This window comes from Phoca vitulina, unplaced genomic scaffold (genome assembly GCF_004348235.1).
Source record: "Phoca vitulina isolate PV1807 unplaced genomic scaffold, GSC_HSeal_1.0 scaffold16, whole genome shotgun sequence".
NCBI classification, from domain to species: Eukaryota; Metazoa; Chordata; class Mammalia; order Carnivora; family Phocidae; genus Phoca; species Phoca vitulina.
Window position 1 is genome coordinate 21,560,745 of NW_022589719.1, and position 16,267 is coordinate 21,577,011.

At 45.5% G+C, this 16,267-nt stretch overlaps 1 protein-coding gene across 1 annotated transcript in view; it reads left to right on the top strand.

Annotated features, from left to right (window-relative positions):
* EXT2 (exostosin glycosyltransferase 2) overlaps positions 1-16,267 on the top strand; it is a 132,902-nt gene that overhangs the window by 98,774 nt on the left and 17,861 nt on the right. The window contains exon 10 of the mRNA XM_032413957.1: positions 3,493-3,659. Within this exon, the coding sequence (XP_032269848.1) occupies positions 3,493-3,659 (167 nt within the window). The remainder of the gene's footprint in view (positions 1-3,492; positions 3,660-16,267) is intronic.

Here is a 16,267-nt window from a genome sequence, read left to right on the forward strand (position 1 = left end):
CGAGCAGGGGTGAGAGGCAGAGGGAGAGGGAGAGAGAGAATCCTCAAGCAGACTCCCTGCTGAGCACGGAGCCAAAGGTGGGGCTTGATCCCATGACCCTGAGGTCAAGACCTGAGCCAAAATCAAGAGTTAGACGCTCGACAGACTGAGCCACCCCGGTGCCCCACTTTATTTATTTTAAGTTATTTCTACACCCAGTGTGGGGCTCGAACTCATGATCCTGAGATCAAGAGTCGCATGCTCCTCTGACTGAGCCAGCCAGGCATCCCTCCATCAGAAGAGTCTTACCTATTTTGAGTCTAAATTAGTTGCCCGTAACTTTCACCCAGCCACTGGTCATGCTTCTAACTTTAGAGGTCATAGAGAATAATTCCTCTTTCATCTGATAGCCCTCCTGATACCCTGTGTATTAGTCAAGGCCTAGATAGGAGACAGAAACCACACCGTAACTTGAACAGGAAAAGTTTATTATAAAGAATGATTAGTAATAAGTGATTGGTGACTAAGGGGTAAAAACTGTTAAGATAGCAGGAAATAAATTTGGGAGACCCCCTTCCCCAGCTAGCTCTGAGATGCAGGCCTTGTTGGACAGCACGTGACTGTAGCCCACTGCACAGTGAGGTTTACGGAGGGGCCACAGGCCAGGTCTGGCAAACAAGAAGCCTCCCGTCCCCCTTCAGGATGCATGGAATTCAACAGGAAGTGACCCGGGGTGTGTTCTTGAACTTGCTGGGAATGGAGGGCTTCAGTGGAGCTCCCTGGGAACCACCCATGGGGAGGCCCTCAGCTGAGTTCCTCTTGGCGGTGTCTGCAGAACCTGTTGGAAAGCTGTCGCGGGGGGTACCGCTTAAGCTTGAGGGAGAGAAGTGCCCCTGCCTGCCTGTCTTCCGGGCAAGTACGGAAGGAGCCACAAGGTAAAGAGGTATGCGCGAACCAGCAAGAAAAGCCCCCTTCCTTCCAAAGTGTCCCTCTAGCGCTCTCTACCGACAAAGCCCAACATCAAGCTGGTTGACAGAGGGGAAATGTTCACAGGATCTAGTTCCAGTATGAGAAACAGGGCAGTGAAGGGTGAAATTGAAGCTGAGAGGCAATACATTGACAACTGGCACCGTTAGTCTCTTTAAACATTCTGTGGAAATCCTGGATTCAAGTGCCTGTACTGTCCTTGGAACGCCTCCCAAACTCTTTTCCAGCTTGTTGGAACTTTCCCCATCTTATGATACCCAAATCTGAACACAAAGCCTTTCAAAATGTGGTCCAGGGAGCCCTGGACATCCGAGAACCTTTCAGGGGGTCTGTGAGGTTGAAATTATTTTCATAGTAATACCAAGTCACCTCCATTCCCCACTCGTTGTTTTTCACAAGGGGACAGAGGAGTTTTCCAGAGGCTACATGACATGGGATAAATGGCTAGTGGGATGTGTGCTTATGTATTCCTCTGTTTTAAAATTTCCTCAGTTTTAATCTCTCACACAAATCGTGTGTGTGTCCCACAGAAAGCTTCTTTGGGGTTCTCAACAATTTTTAAGAGCATACAGAAATCCTGACACCACAAAGTTGGAGAACTGGTGGTCTAGTAGGTGGAGATATAACCTCTTGCATTTTAGATCTTACAATTCATGTTTCATAAGGATTTGGACAGTAGATTTATGCCAAGGATTTTATTTATCTGGAAGAGGGAGTAGGAAGCCAACGAGAATAAGGATGATTGTTGGAGAACATGTTGAGCTTCATTGTTTTGTCCTAGATCTAGAGAAGCATGAGGTTTTCATACTGCAGTAGATGGTACATGTTCTGTTTGGTCTTTGATGCTCAACAGACTTAGATTCAATCACTTGCCTTATCATTTAGGAGCTCTGTAACCCCTGCCAAATTATGTAATCTCCCTGAGCCTTGTAACTACTGCTTTGTGAGTAATTTCTGCCCCAGGGGGTTGTCAGGAGGATTGGATAACATTACATCTACAAAGTGTGTGGCATATATTAGTTGCTTAGTACACGTGCCCCCCCCCCCCCCCCCCCCCCGCTTATTCTTAGAAGACAGTGAGAGGGACTTGCTGACGCCCCATAAGTAACATGGGACACAGGTCTTCACTGTCTCAAGTCCTGTGCCCATCCACTTATTCCAAAGCTGTTTATTGATTATGTGCTTCTGAGCCAGGGATGAAACTATAATTAACTACTGTTATTGATTAAAAGGCGGTGGCCCCTAGGATCATTTCTTCGGTGTTCAGTTCAGTCCTTCTTCCCAAACATGCTTCTTTTGGAGTTGACCGCTTTTTTAGGCTCTGTGTTTATTTAAGACTGACTGTCTTCCTTAATTATAGGGCCTCCACTTACACAGGCTTCTTCCAGGATCCTGCTAGTGTCCCAACAGTGTGCCCCACGGACACACTGTACAATATACAAAAGGAAGATATTTCATCTGCAGGCCGTACCGACAGCCTTTTCCCTCTGACTCTCCCTTGCTATACTTCTCTTCAGTATGGTGACTTTGGAGTGGCCACAGGCATTTGGGGCTTCAAGATTCACGCGAACTAGATTTTTCCACAATTACACGATGGGCTTTTTGGAAGCAGTCTGATACCTAGCGTTCCTGTTGTCACTTGACAAATGTTGTGTGAAGAACAAAGTACCCTCTGTAAAGAACCCTGAGGTCTATGGATAAGGGTACTGTACCAAAGAGGTACTAATTTCATGCTGGGCTAAATGCAACATTTTAAAATAAGGAACCTGCGGTTGAATCGCTTCAGTCATTTCAAAGTAGAATGGGAAAAAATGTAAGGCAAGTCATGGGTTGGTGTTTCTTCAGTATACTAGAAAATCCCACATAATTGGACCTAGAAACTTGATATTTACTCTGTAAATTGTTCATGATGAGAAACCAAACCCAGTGAATCAGAGGGAAGGGGCTGTCGAAGGGATAACGTGCTAAGTTAAGAAACCCATGTCGTTCAGGGAAACCGTTTTTGCGGGGTGGATTTGAGCAGCTTTGGTATCTGTTTGCGATTGCATGGTGGAGGTCGGCACACTGGGGCGAACATCTAGAACACATGCTTTGTATTTGCCAGCAGAGCGGAGGCATGTCTTGAGCTGGGGTGTACCTCACTGAAGGTAGTCTGGGGAGGTGGCAGAGTTCCGATATTAAACCACGGGCCTGAGAATCAGACAGTGCAGACTCCATCCCTCCTGTTGTGATCTTGGGCAAGTCCTTTTGGCTTCTCTGTCTCTCAGTTGTGAGTTGAAGCCATTTGTACATTCTGGTTAAGACAGTATTGAGAATTAGAAGTGTCGCAAGGACTTGGAGAGGATAGAAATACTTGAAGTTTTTATAACCATGCATTTGTAAGAACTCGCCCTTGAACAGTTGTACATGTAGCTTTAATGGGAGCCATGGAAGTAAGTGCCATCTCATTTGTGATGTGGTGCTTTTACCACTTTATCTCCTCACAGAAATTAGGAGAGTAATACATGCCTGTTTTTCCCGCCCCAGATTCTCTCTGGCCCAAGATCCGGGTTCCATTAAAAGTTGTGAGGACTGCTGAAAACAAGCTGAGTAACCGTTTCTTCCCGTATGACGAAATCGAGACGGAGGCTGTCCTGGCTATCGATGACGATATCATCATGCTGACCTCTGACGAGCTGCAGTTTGGTTATGAGGTAAGGAGGTTTCAGACGGTCTATTTACATATTTGGTATTTCTTGCCTAGTGTTGCTTGTCTTTCCTGATGAAGAGTATTCTATTTCATTCTCTAAAGTCATAATTTCTAAATCCCAGTAGAGCCTAAAAGCGGTGCATAGGAGCGTGGGTTATGAAGCTGTTCTTTAAAACTTTGGGGAAACCCTATTCCAGAATGACAACTGTGCCCTCCACTAGTTTTGAGAACTCCCAAGGAGAGTCCCAGGGGATATTTTCAAAAGCGCATCTATAGCATGTAACGAGCACTTAATTGATGTCTCCTTGAAGAGGGCTTCCCCTGACTCGAGCAGCTGGGCACGGCAACGATAAAAATGTCAGTGAGCGAAGACGCTGGCGACGCTGACAAACAGAAAGCAGACCCTGTTGATGGCTTTCTTTCTGAGGTTTAAGTAGAGAGGTTGGCTGCCTGTCTTTAGGGAGAAACATTCTCTCTCACCGTTCATTCAGTGCGGCTGATGGATTAGGCTGGGTTCAAGGGTTAAGTATGGAGACCAGTAAAGGTCTCCCCAGGGGAAAGTGCCAGAGCCAAGGCCCGGTGAAAAGCAATAGGAATTGATGAGCTCTGTCAGGGAGGATGTGCGGGAGATGCATGACGGCGGCGGGCAGAGGCCTGCGGCTGCGGGGGCGTGCCGGTGGCATCGGACCCAAGCAAAACGGAGAGCATGCGTCACTAGCCGCAGCCGGCACGGGGAGAGCGGTGAGAGCTGCCCCCTGCGCTCGTCGGGCCCGTCAGACAGAGGCAGCCATCTTCTCCAGCTGACTCAGTTTGCTGAATCGGAGGTTCTAAGAAATCATGAAATGGTATTATATGAGGCCATCTGGTACTCAGATTTTATTAAGTGAATACGTGTTGTGTATTCTATATTTACTATAGAAATTTATTTTCTGGGGCATCTGGGTGGCTCAGTCGGTCGAGCATCCAACTCTTGGTTTTGGCTCAGGGCATGATCTCAGGGTCGTGGGATTGAGCCCTGAGTTGGGCTCCGTGCTCGGTGGGGAGCCTGCTGGAGATTCTCTCCCTCTCCCTTTGCCCCTCCCCCCGTGCTCTTGCTCACTCTCTCTCTCTCTCTCTCTCAAATAAATAAATAAATTAATCTTAAAAAAAAAAAGAGAGAAATTTATTTTCTAACCCTTAAACTAAAAGTGGATTTTAAGGCGAAGAAATAGGAATCCCCCTAACCATCACCACCACCAAAAATTAAAAGCTCAAGTTTTCCTGGGTTTGTTTGTTTGGGTTTTTTTGTTTTGTTTTGTTTTGTTTTAATGTCGCTCCATTTGAGTGGAAAAGAAATTGTTGTGAACGAGGCTGACATGTGACACCCTTGGCCTATATAGTTACTGGCCGCGAAGAGCGTGAGAGTGGCTGATAAAATATGTATCATCTTTTTGGGTTTTCGTGAGAGTGGCTGATAAAATATGTATCATCTTTTTGGGTTTATTCTCATTCACAGAGATGTCTTTTACATGATCACATCTAGGGTATTGGATGATTTTTAGCACACTATCATTCCCATTTTTTAAAAAAGCAAGTTACCTCCTTGTTTCTCTAGCCGACTCATGGCAAAAAAGACCAGTTTTTCTGCCAGTATTTCCTCTGTTGCATATAGTGGTTTCAGACTATACTTATGTGTTTATTTTTGTGGTAAAAGGGAAGTGAAAAAAGGGAACATTCAGGACGATATAGCCAAGATGGACAGAGTGCTCCCTCTTCAGTGGGATCTTCTCAAGATGCCATGGAAGGAAAACTTTCGTAACTACCCTCCATGTTCCGGTGAATGTTCTGGGTGTTTACAGACATTACTTATGATCTTTTCCCAAACCTGCAAGGTGGTTATTGTTTTCTCATTCTTTACTAAGACGAAGCAAGGTGAGATAACTTGCCTGTAGTCAAACAGCTAATGAGTGGAAGAGCTGGAATAGAGGTCCCAGTATGTCTCCATTAGGGTGTCTGCGCGGGGGGGCAGTTTATCCTGTCAGAGACCACAGGCTCACAAAACTCGCACTAAGAGCCATGAGCGTGTCCGTTGTCTCTCACGGAATTATCTTGATGCTAAGGATAACAAACAGGTTTCTCACGCATCCCTACCATTGGTGCTTTAGGGTAATTTTGTAAAAGTTATTTCCTGCATAGTAATTAATATAATGGACAAAGTTAGGAAAGCTCCGGGTCCAAATTGCTGCTCTTTCACTGACCAGTTAATGACCAAGGACAAGTTATTTAATCCTTCGGGACATTAGTTTATTCTTATATGAAATGGCAGTAATGATACTGACTTCATTAGGTTAACATGTACATTAGAAAGTTACACATGCCTCCCACATAGAAGGAAAACGCTCAGGAGCTGCCCTTTCTGTGTGGTGGGCAGGGTGCTGTGCACGTCACAAGACGCCAAGTCAGCGCCGCTGCAACGGCAGCCACTACCGTCGGTCTCATGATTCTCCTCGAGATTCTGCCGCGGTTCGTGAGGAAGGGGGTTGATTACTTCCATTCTTCACAGGGGACAGTTCTGTTCTAGAGAGAGTACCCACTTTTGTGCTGAGTCAGAAGACAGAAGATAATGGTGTTCCCAAATCCTCTTCTTCATGCCAAAGCCTAGGATTATTTCATGCGGGAATTGGGAGCAGGCTTGACTGATTAAGTGAATAAATAAATCTGTTAACAAAAACTTATGTCCTAGGGGAGTTATGTTGGAACTCAGAGCTACTTTGTTGTGTTTAGCACAGTGTGTTAGGATTATATCTATCTTGGTAATTGCTATTCATCCTTCAGCATTCTACTCGAATGTTGCTATCTCCTCTGCTTTCATGAGTTTGAGTTGCTGTTATTTTCCTAGTCTTTCAAGTGATAGTTTAGATCATTGATCTCACTATTTATTTTTGCAATGTATGCATTTAAAGCTGTAAATTTCTTGGGAATTACTGCTTTAGGTGTATTCCCAAGTCTTGATTTGTCGTATTTTTATTATCCTTAAGTTTAACATATTTTCTAATTTCCATTGTAATATTTTCTTTGACTCGTAGTTATATAAAAGTATATTGCTTACTTCTGCCAGTTTTTAAAGTTTTCTCTTTTTTTATTGATTTCTGGTTTGATTCTCCTGTGGTCAGATACTCCATATGGCTTCATTGTTTTGAAATTTACTGAGACTCTATGGTCCAGTGGAGGGTCTATTTTGGTAAATGTTCTGTGTGCACCTACAAAGAGTTTACATTCTGGAGTTGTAGATTTAATGACCTTACGAGGTCATCTAGGTAAGATTTTTATCTTGGCACTTTTAGTTTAAATTTTTGAAAGTTTTTATTTAAATTCCAGTTAGATAACACACAGTGTAATATTATTTTCAGGTATATAATATAGTCAGTCATTCCACACTTCCATAAAACACCCGGCACTCTTTAATCCCCATCACCTATTTCCCCCTATCCCCCCAGCCACCTCCCCTCTGGTTACCACCAGTTTGTTCTCTATAAACTTTTAATTTGAATATAATCAGTATATCCCCCTGCTTATTCTTCTCCAAAATAGGCATCTCCATTTCTTCTGTTATTTCCCCCCCATGGCCTTTATAAATTCTGTAGTAAATTCGTTATCCTCATTTAAATTAAAAAAATAGTTTATTTAATATGTGAGAACCAAAGAGAAACCATGCAACAGACCTTTCTTACTTTGGCTCCAAAGAATTTTTTGAGAAATCTGGAGAGACAGAAGCGTCTTCCCATCTGGGAATTTTTCAGAAAGAGGGAGCCAGCAGCCTTTCCAGTGTCTAGAGTGGTTTTACTAGTGCTGCCAGGAGACAGAAGAATAGACCAGAGGACTTCCTGAAATCCCTCTGGTGTGATGAATCTGAGAGCTAACAAGTACAGGCACACCGGTACGCTGTGGTTCCATGTGAAAAAGTGTCAGACTTCTGTGCATCTGAAGTGGCAAACTCCTTCACTTCCCTGTGAAACACGGCAAGACTGCATAGTGAGGATGTAGGGAGGTGATGGGCAGCACATCAGGAATCGAAGGGAGAACACAGCACTTACTTTAATGGAAGACAGCGGAGGCTGGTGAGCCCGGGCCTGTTCTGGTCCTGGTTCTGCTGATGAGTCTTCTGAGGACTGACGTGTACTCAGGCACAGAGTTCCAGCATGGCTTTCACAGACGTGAGGGCATGCTAAGGCAGTGCTTTTGTTAGAGGGGGGCAGGCATCGATGTCCAGAGACCATTTTAAAGTGATGGGCTCCAAGGCCTGCTTAAGGAACATAGAGCAGAGACCAAAGGGAGCTCGCAGACTGCACGCTTCCTGAAGTAAGAGAGGGAAGCGTGCCACTCGTGTATGAGGTAAGAGAGAGTGGACTCTAGAACCCCTTTCCAGACGGTGGTTTACTAGAGCCCAGCTAGGTATCGTTCGCCATGTTTCCTGAGGCCCATAGACTGGCTGAGAGGACCGGGATCGCTGTGGGCCTGGTGACCGTTCACAGCACCCCCTCTGGAAGGCTGTGGAAAAGAAACACGGTGTCAGAATGTGAAGGGACGTCAGAGATCATCCTGTCACTTGATGCTTTATAGCTTAGGAAACCGCGGTGCAGGGAGGCACAGTTACTTCTTTAAGGTGCGAAACGGACGTTGGCTGTCCCCGAAGGTAACCACAGCAAGGGTCTGGGGAATGAGAGGCCAGGCCACGAAGGAGAGACCTTTTGCCTTCCAGTGGCTGTGATTTGAGCCCACAGAACATTTGGATTCGAGACCTAATACTGGGGATCATTATTTATTTAATTGGATGAAAACACAGGGGTCATTTGCCTGTTTATATGGGTCATATTCCCTGTTGGAAGGCAGAGAGTTTGGGAAATGTTGCATTCCCTCTCCAGCCCTGAAATCAGGAGCTAAAGAATGCTCTTCTCTGGCCCTGCGTGTTTCTGACTTGTTTGACAAGCTCTAGTGAGCTACCAGATGTGGAAATTCTTTTCAGCCTGGGATAATTTATTTATCTGTTTGTGTATTTTACCGGGAAAGTATCTGTTGAGTTCTTGATACTCATTTGCAAGGAACTCCTGGGGGGGCGGTAGCAGTGTATAGTGTTACTTGAGTGTTGGATTTTTTTTTTTTTTTTTAAGTCTGTCTGCTTTTACTCCAGACCTAAAGAGCTGGGAAATAAAATGCAACTTGTGCCTCCTCCCCTCCCCCGCCTTTAAGAGAGTTTAAAACATGTGGCAGAAAATGAGCCAGGCGGACTTGGCTGAGTGTATGAACCCGTGAATTTATTTTTCCTTTCATACTTTGATCCTCATTTCCAACCATAAAAATTATTAGTAGCACTTAAGTGTTGAACATTTTTCACCTGAGAGATGTGGAATGCTCTTGGCTAACAGTACTAGTTATAAAGTCAGAACTTCATATGGGGATGGGAATTGGCTTAGAGCGACTGTGTGTTGTTAGGCTCACAAAAGGCTGATGCCTTCCTTGTACTGCCTGGGTATCCTATAGGTGGCAGAGGCTGGTTGAACCTCTTGGGTGCTAATAAATGATGAGAATTTATATTATTTTGTTCACAACTCTCTTAGGTAATGGCAAGTATATACTTTCAACGGATCATGGCAAGGCAGCAAAATCGCATAGAATGCCCCACTTTTTTTCTGGAGAACATAAAACCATTGATTGCCAAGTGAGTTCTCCTGGTATAGGAAGAGCCAAGAGGGATGGTCCCAACAGGAGAATGAGTTTGGTGTGTGTGGTCGCATGGGGCAGTGAGAAGCAGATCGAGGAGGGGAGAAGTTGTGTTTGGGTTAACAGCGGAAGCTAGGTTGGTCAGGCAATATAGAGCCAACCGAAAAGCTCACGGCGGTAAAAAGATATTATAGGTTTGTAGAAAGGTGTCTGGTCCAGGTGAATTCAAACAACAGACACTGAAGACAGGGAAAGCCAGGTAGGTGGAGGTGGAAAGTGGATTCAAATGGATTAAAGAACCAACGAGAAGGAAAAGACAGGCTTACCCATTAGCTCACATTTATTTTGTGATGAGGGAGCTTGGCTAATTGGAGAAATCCAGAGTTAGTAAAATTTAGAGATACCTATATACTCATCCAGGGAGAGCGGCGAGATGATATAATCTGTGATTCAAGTAGACTCTCTTACTTTTTCTCTCCGCACTAGAGGAACCAAGAGGTGAAAACAGCCTATCAGAGAATAGACTTCACAACCACCTCTTTTGAAAGCTAGCAGATAACTAAAAAAAAAAAAAAAAAAAAAAAAGACTCTCTGTCCTGTTCGTTTCTCTCCCAACCTTCTGCCAGTGAAAGTACCACAGAGACTGGGTCTGGGGAACAAATAAATGTAAAACAAGTGTTGGACTGGGTCTAAAGATGGTTCTTCGCAGGCCTGTGGTTATGATCCTTCTGATGGGAAATTAGCTGCTTTCCCCCCTAGATGTAAGCCAGGTACTACATCTGAAGATGTGCTCAGGTTTGTGGGGAATCCAGGAGGCTGTCTTCAGAGAAGTTTTTTGTGGAACTGCCTGTCTCATCCTGCCATGGGCTCTAGGGCAGGCTTACCCTTTGGGTTCAAACAGGGCACCAAGAAACTCAGTTCTTACATCACCAGGACTAATAAAAAGGGAGTGTCCCTAAAGGAGGGCTCAAAATGCAAGGGACATCTCTGCAGTGGGTGGATAATCTAATCATCGGAAGTGTCTCAGCCTTCAGAAAGAACCAGTACCAGAGGTTTTCATTCTTTGACTTCTTGGCTGACTCAGATCCTTGAGCCTTCACAGAGTCTGACTTAGTGGGAGACTGAGACATTCCAGCATTTCTTTCTCTTCTCTGAATGATGGACTGTCCACGTGGCCCCCAGCGCTAGGATTCACAGTGAGCCGGGCCCATTTTTGGCATGCCCAAAGTCAAACCTTGCCAAAGCTGTTCTGGGTCAGCGTTTGTGCCGGGCCTGACACTAAAGCTTTGCGGTGTACCTAGAGCCATTTTGCCAGAGCTGAGCTTTGTAGAATTATTCGTTTCTTAGGACTTATGGTGTGCCCTCCTCATTAAGTATCTGGAGAAGTAGGTGGCGGTAAGCTCTTTGAACCTTGTGTGTTATATCTGAGTGAGTGATAGTACCTTTCCTGAGCCTGGCCGTAATATCCGTACAGTATTGAATATTGAAAAACGTCTGTCTGTCTTTCCTTCCATTTTTTAGTTTTCTTATGTACCCAAAGAGTGGGCGTTATAGAAACTGTTGTCTTCAGAAGCGGTGTGGGCCAAACGGCTCATTTCAGTGAGTGTCCCTGCCCAAAAGGTACAGTCAGAGCCTCCCTCAGAGGAGACACGTGGGGGACTGTGGGCAGAGGCGAGCGGCTCTTTCTCGAGAGTGCTCTCCCTGGGGTGTTGCTCATTGCCGCGGGCCCCCTGTTTCCAGCCTGGAGGAGACCCCAGGGATGGGTTAGGTCTGTGCTATCTCCAGCTTGCACTGATTTACACCCGGGGCTCCCGGGAGCCGGGGCGGCCGCGCCTGCAGGCCGCCACTCCAGCAGGCTGAAAGAGGACCCGAAGCCGAGGCCGGGGGCCCACGGAGGTGCTGAGAGGAGCCGCACTGAAGTTTGACCCCTCAGAGCTTTTCTCAAGCACCCAGTCCTCGCTGGAGAATAAGTCAAACAAATATTAAGGGAAGGAAATCGAATATGTATGCTGAACATGGAAGCAACATCTGAGCGTTTAAAAAAGTACCCCGCTGGGAATTACAGTAGAGTGACACTTTTTTCTTCCCCACTGAGCAAATTAAAATTACAAGCTCAGAATTTATTTACCTAGCCTTTAATGAAACGTCAGATGCTCCCTGTCCCAACGAGGAGGGAGTGGGCTTCCTGCTGGCGCATCTTATCGTGGAAGGTGACTCCCCCCCCCCCCCCCCCCCCCGGCCCCACGCAGACTTCCATCCCAAAGAAGTCAGGTGCGTGGGTTTTCCACAGGCACTTATTTGTTGCTGGGCAGTGCTGGTGCTCTGCCGCCCTTTCTGCTCCCGACCCTGCGCGCTCCCCACTGTGCCCTCCATCTTTCCTGTCTGCAGCCAGTTCGGGCCCACCTGGCTTTGTAGCTCCGCGCTTCCAGAACTAATGCTTATAATGTGGGATAGTTATTTTAAAGAGGTGTTGGTACACTTGATGGTTTAAAGAATGCATACTCGCCCTCCCCCCCTTTCAAAAGAAGATAGCTGCAAAGATATTCTAACCTGAAAGGATCCATATGTTTGAGGGTTATTATTCCGAAAGCTGCCTGTTGTCTTGTTGGGATTGATTACAGGCTTTGGCTGCTCCAAGAATTCAGAGCCTCAGAATTCGGCTGATGATTTGGGGATGTGGGGAATTTGTCTTGCACGGGCTGCTTATCTGCCTTGATTTTGATAGAGTTGCTTCAGGGAGGTGTGTGGGCAGGACTTGGCCTAGGGCCAGGGGAAAAGAAAGCCCCAGCGGCATCCAGGCGGTGAATGGCAGCTCTCAGGGGGACAGCGTCTGTAGCCTTCCAGAGAACATTCTATGTTGTTCCCCAGTGTGACGCTGCATTCTTCATTGCCAGTTGTAAAATGGCTTTTGCAAGATCATGAACATGAGGCGGTGCTGGTTGATGGCACCGGCATTAAAGAGCAGTTGCACATTTTGGAAGAATCAGAAGAAAGCTTAAAGGATCAGAGTAGTCCACTGCCTTTGGAACTGTTGTGACTAGGAACAATGAGTCTTTAGAAAGCAAGGTGGACCAGTCTGTATGATGTTTACAGCTCACCTCCTAGGTCATACTTACTGCTGGGTGCTCGAAAATTGGTGCCTGGGGTTCACGTTAATCACAATTGCAGTATGTTTGCTCCTGCCTGTTGACTGGTTTAGATCCGGAGTTGGCAGCCTTAATTTCTAGGTTCCCAACCAGCCTTTGAGTTGGATTGAAGATCTGAGGGATGCGGCAGAAGTCCTGCTCTCATGTTGACACTCTGGTCGTTTCGTACAGCCGGGCCACTAATTACACCCACGGCCTAGATCTCCGGGGCTGGATTGCAAGCTCCCCTAACTTAGAGCAGTCCATTCGGGCAGGATTGTGGCTGCCCTGTGGACTCCTCTGTGCTTAGTGCTGGACACAGAGTGGGTGCTCGGTAAATATTTATTGATTGAGTGAGTGAACTTAATGTGTTCGGACATTGAATTTTCTTATATATAGTTTCTGTGAGTAAAATTATAAGGGGTTGTTCAAAGTTAAATGATGCCGTATTCTGTATTCAGTGAGGGAATCCAAGTAGAGGTCATCTGCTTGCTGGCCTGCCAAACACATAGCAAAGGGTAATTTTGTACTAATTACTTACTTTGTTGGGGGCAGGGGGAATCTCAACCCTCACTTTGTAATTTAACTTTGTTCTCTTAAAATGAAATCCATAAAGCTTTTTCCTTTTTTCCTGCTTTCCCACTCCCAACCCATAAGTAATCTTACCATCCTCTTAACTCTTTTTTTTGTGCTTTTTCAACTACATCCTTGCTTTCTTTCATGTCTAGCTTTTTATGCATATGACATTAGTTTTTCTAAATGGTAATCTCCTTAGTAACAAGATATATGCTTTATTTTTGTATTCACTCTTTGAAGTGTGTAAGACAGTCCCTACAAATTATGCTGAGTGAGGGGCACCTGAGTGGCTCAGTCAGTTAAGGGTCCAAATCTTGACTTTGCCCCAGGGCATGATCTCAGGGTCGTGAGATCGAGCCCCACATCAGACTCCACACTCAGTGTGGAGTCAGCTTGAGATTTTCTCTCTCCCTCTGTCCCTCCCGCCATGTGTGTATGTGTGTGTGTGTGTGCATGCACGCGCTCGCTCTCTCTCTCTCTCAAAATAAGTGAATTAATTTAAAAAAAATTATGCTGAATGAAAAAAGCCAATCCCAAAAGGTTACATGCTTTGTGATTCCATTTATATAGCCTTCTTGAAATTATAAGATTACAGAAATGGAGAATACATTAATGGTTGCCAGTAGATGGAGGGTAGGGTGTCTCTAAAAGATCAGCAGCAGGGAGCCTTGTGGTGACGGGAATGCTCTGTGTCTTAACCGTGTCAATGTCAATATCATGTTGCGATGTCACGCTCTAGTTTTGCAAGATGTTGTCCTTGGGGGAAACTGAGTGAAGAGTACACGGGATCTCTATTCATTTATTTCTTACAGCTGCTTTTGAATTTGCAATTATCTCAAAATGTTTGATGGAAAAAAATAGTGGAGGCTCAGTAAGTATCTGTGAATTGAATGCATAAATGAATTAATAAATAGGAATACTCAAGTCTCTCCATCCTTAAACTTCATGATTTTAGCTTGCTGTTGGATCTCCTTTCTAAAACTTGATTATTAGGATTAATATATATATATTTTTTTTTGACAGAGAGAGACATAGCGAGAGCAGGAACACAAGCAGGGGGAGTGGGAGAGGGAGAAGCAGGCTTCCCGCAGAGCAGGGAGCCCGATGTGGGACTCGATCCCAGGACCCTGGGATCATGACCTGAGCCGAAGGCAGACGCTTAACGACTGAGCCACCCAGGCGCCCAGGATTAATATTTTTAAGGTAGATGGAACAGCTCTGGATTTAGAAAAAAATATATGCCATTGAAGACATCCTTCCTTTTGATGGTTTGGACTTTATTCTAGTTTTTGCCTTTTATCGTAAGCCACCCCAAGTCATTTTTTGGACATGCGTGGGATATAAATAAATAATTTGAAAGAGTCCCTCAACTGCTTGATTCCTCACCAGGAGATTATGGGGTTTAAGCAGACATACAGGGAGGGCATTATGCTGGATGAACTCATTTTGGAGCTGCATTGATGCTTCAGCCAGAATTACGGAGTTTATGGTCAATGCCACTTCTTCCCTTTGCACGTTGGGAAGAAAACGGACTTTTGGCCATTTTGGAGTAACATCCCGAGTTGCAAGTGATGGAAGTGACCAGGGCAGTGGCTTGAAGTAAAGAGAGTTTCTCCCCTTGCTGGACAGGGCTCAGATCTTTGGTCCCCAGTCTTTTAAATTGAGCCTGACCAAAATCAACGTGAAATTCCAGAGGCTCAGTAATCGTTATTTATAAAAACTAAAGTCTCTGTTTCCACTCGTGCAGGATTTAAACAGAGTAGCCATTTGACTTATGATCACTATTCTTCTTTTAACTTCATTGAATAATCCCCTGGGACCAGACTTAGAAATAGTATCCCCCTCCCCAGAGTTGAGGTTATGGAAATAAAAGTGATTTCATGTTTAGTGGGTCCTAAGGAGTGCAAGATTGGAAAACACACGACCCAGTCCTGACCCATCCCTTCCTCCTCCCGTCGCCTCAAACTCACGTCTCTCCTTCCCTTTGTTATTATCTCTCAGGAGATTCATTGCCTCATGAAAAATAGTAGTTGAGATTAATTTTTCATTCAGCAGCTTTTTGCTTGTATTCCCTTCTCTGCCCCGGAGCCTCACAGATTACAAGGTTCCAGTGGGCCCATGGATGTCATATGTGGGATCCCACTAGACTGTTACACCACTGACAGGGGTTCCTTCTTTTAATGGTGCAAGCATGTGGCTTTCTTTGCTAAATGGGAACCACATTCGTGAAGAACCTTCAGCTTTTAGAAGACAAGTACCAGGGGGGAGCAAGGTTTGCAGGTTTCCCCACCTCCTCTCCCTACCCCGTTCTACTCTCAGCTTGGGCGGTGTGCATGTGTGACTCTGCCCATGTCTGCACTAGCCCCGGTGACGAACACAGACACAGTGATTTCACACACTACCACCTGACTTTGTTTCCCAAGTGAGGGACTGAGCTTGGGGAGAGGAGGTGCTTTTGAGACTCAGAGGAGTGGGGAATCCTGCGACTTCACGAACAGATGTCCAGAGTTAGGACCGAGCTTAGGCTTGAACTAACTGCTTAATATTGGGAGAGCCACTTCCTCTCCAGCTCTGTTTTCTCATCTGGACCGTGAGGGAGCTGGACCGAACAAGCTCAGTCTTCCAAATGGTCTCTAGCTGCAAATCTCTGAGGTCGTGTGGGCAGGGGTCAGCAGCTCCGACTGGCAAAGTGTGAATCTTCTCCTTCCCATCCGCAGAAGGCATCTGGTTGTGCCATCTGGTGAGTTGGTGCTGATAAGGATGAGGAGAATGGTTTAAAGCCACCTTCTCCAGCAGTGTCTTCCTAATGTGGTTACCATTGCAAGATTTAGCCGCACACATTCCTCCATCAACTCTGGCCCACCCCAGCCTGTCTCTTTTGCCTTCATCACCACTCTGAGCCTGAAGAAAGAACTTGAAAGGAATGGAGAGCATGTCTCCCAGAACCAAGGCACTAACCTTCAGCCAGACTGGGGCAAATAGGATTGCTGCCCAAATCCCAGAAGTCTTCCCATGATCCTGGTTTTCCTGCTTGGCTTATTTTAAGCAGACTGCTGCCTTGGGTTGGAAAGGTCTCTCAGGCAGACTGAAGTGATCTAACAGGTAAATCTTAATACTTAACATAGCATGTACCTGTATTTGTCAAAACCGATCAGCATTAGGGAACTCGGGGTGACAACTTCAGGGCTCCCTTGCTCTAGATGTCTAGCATTAG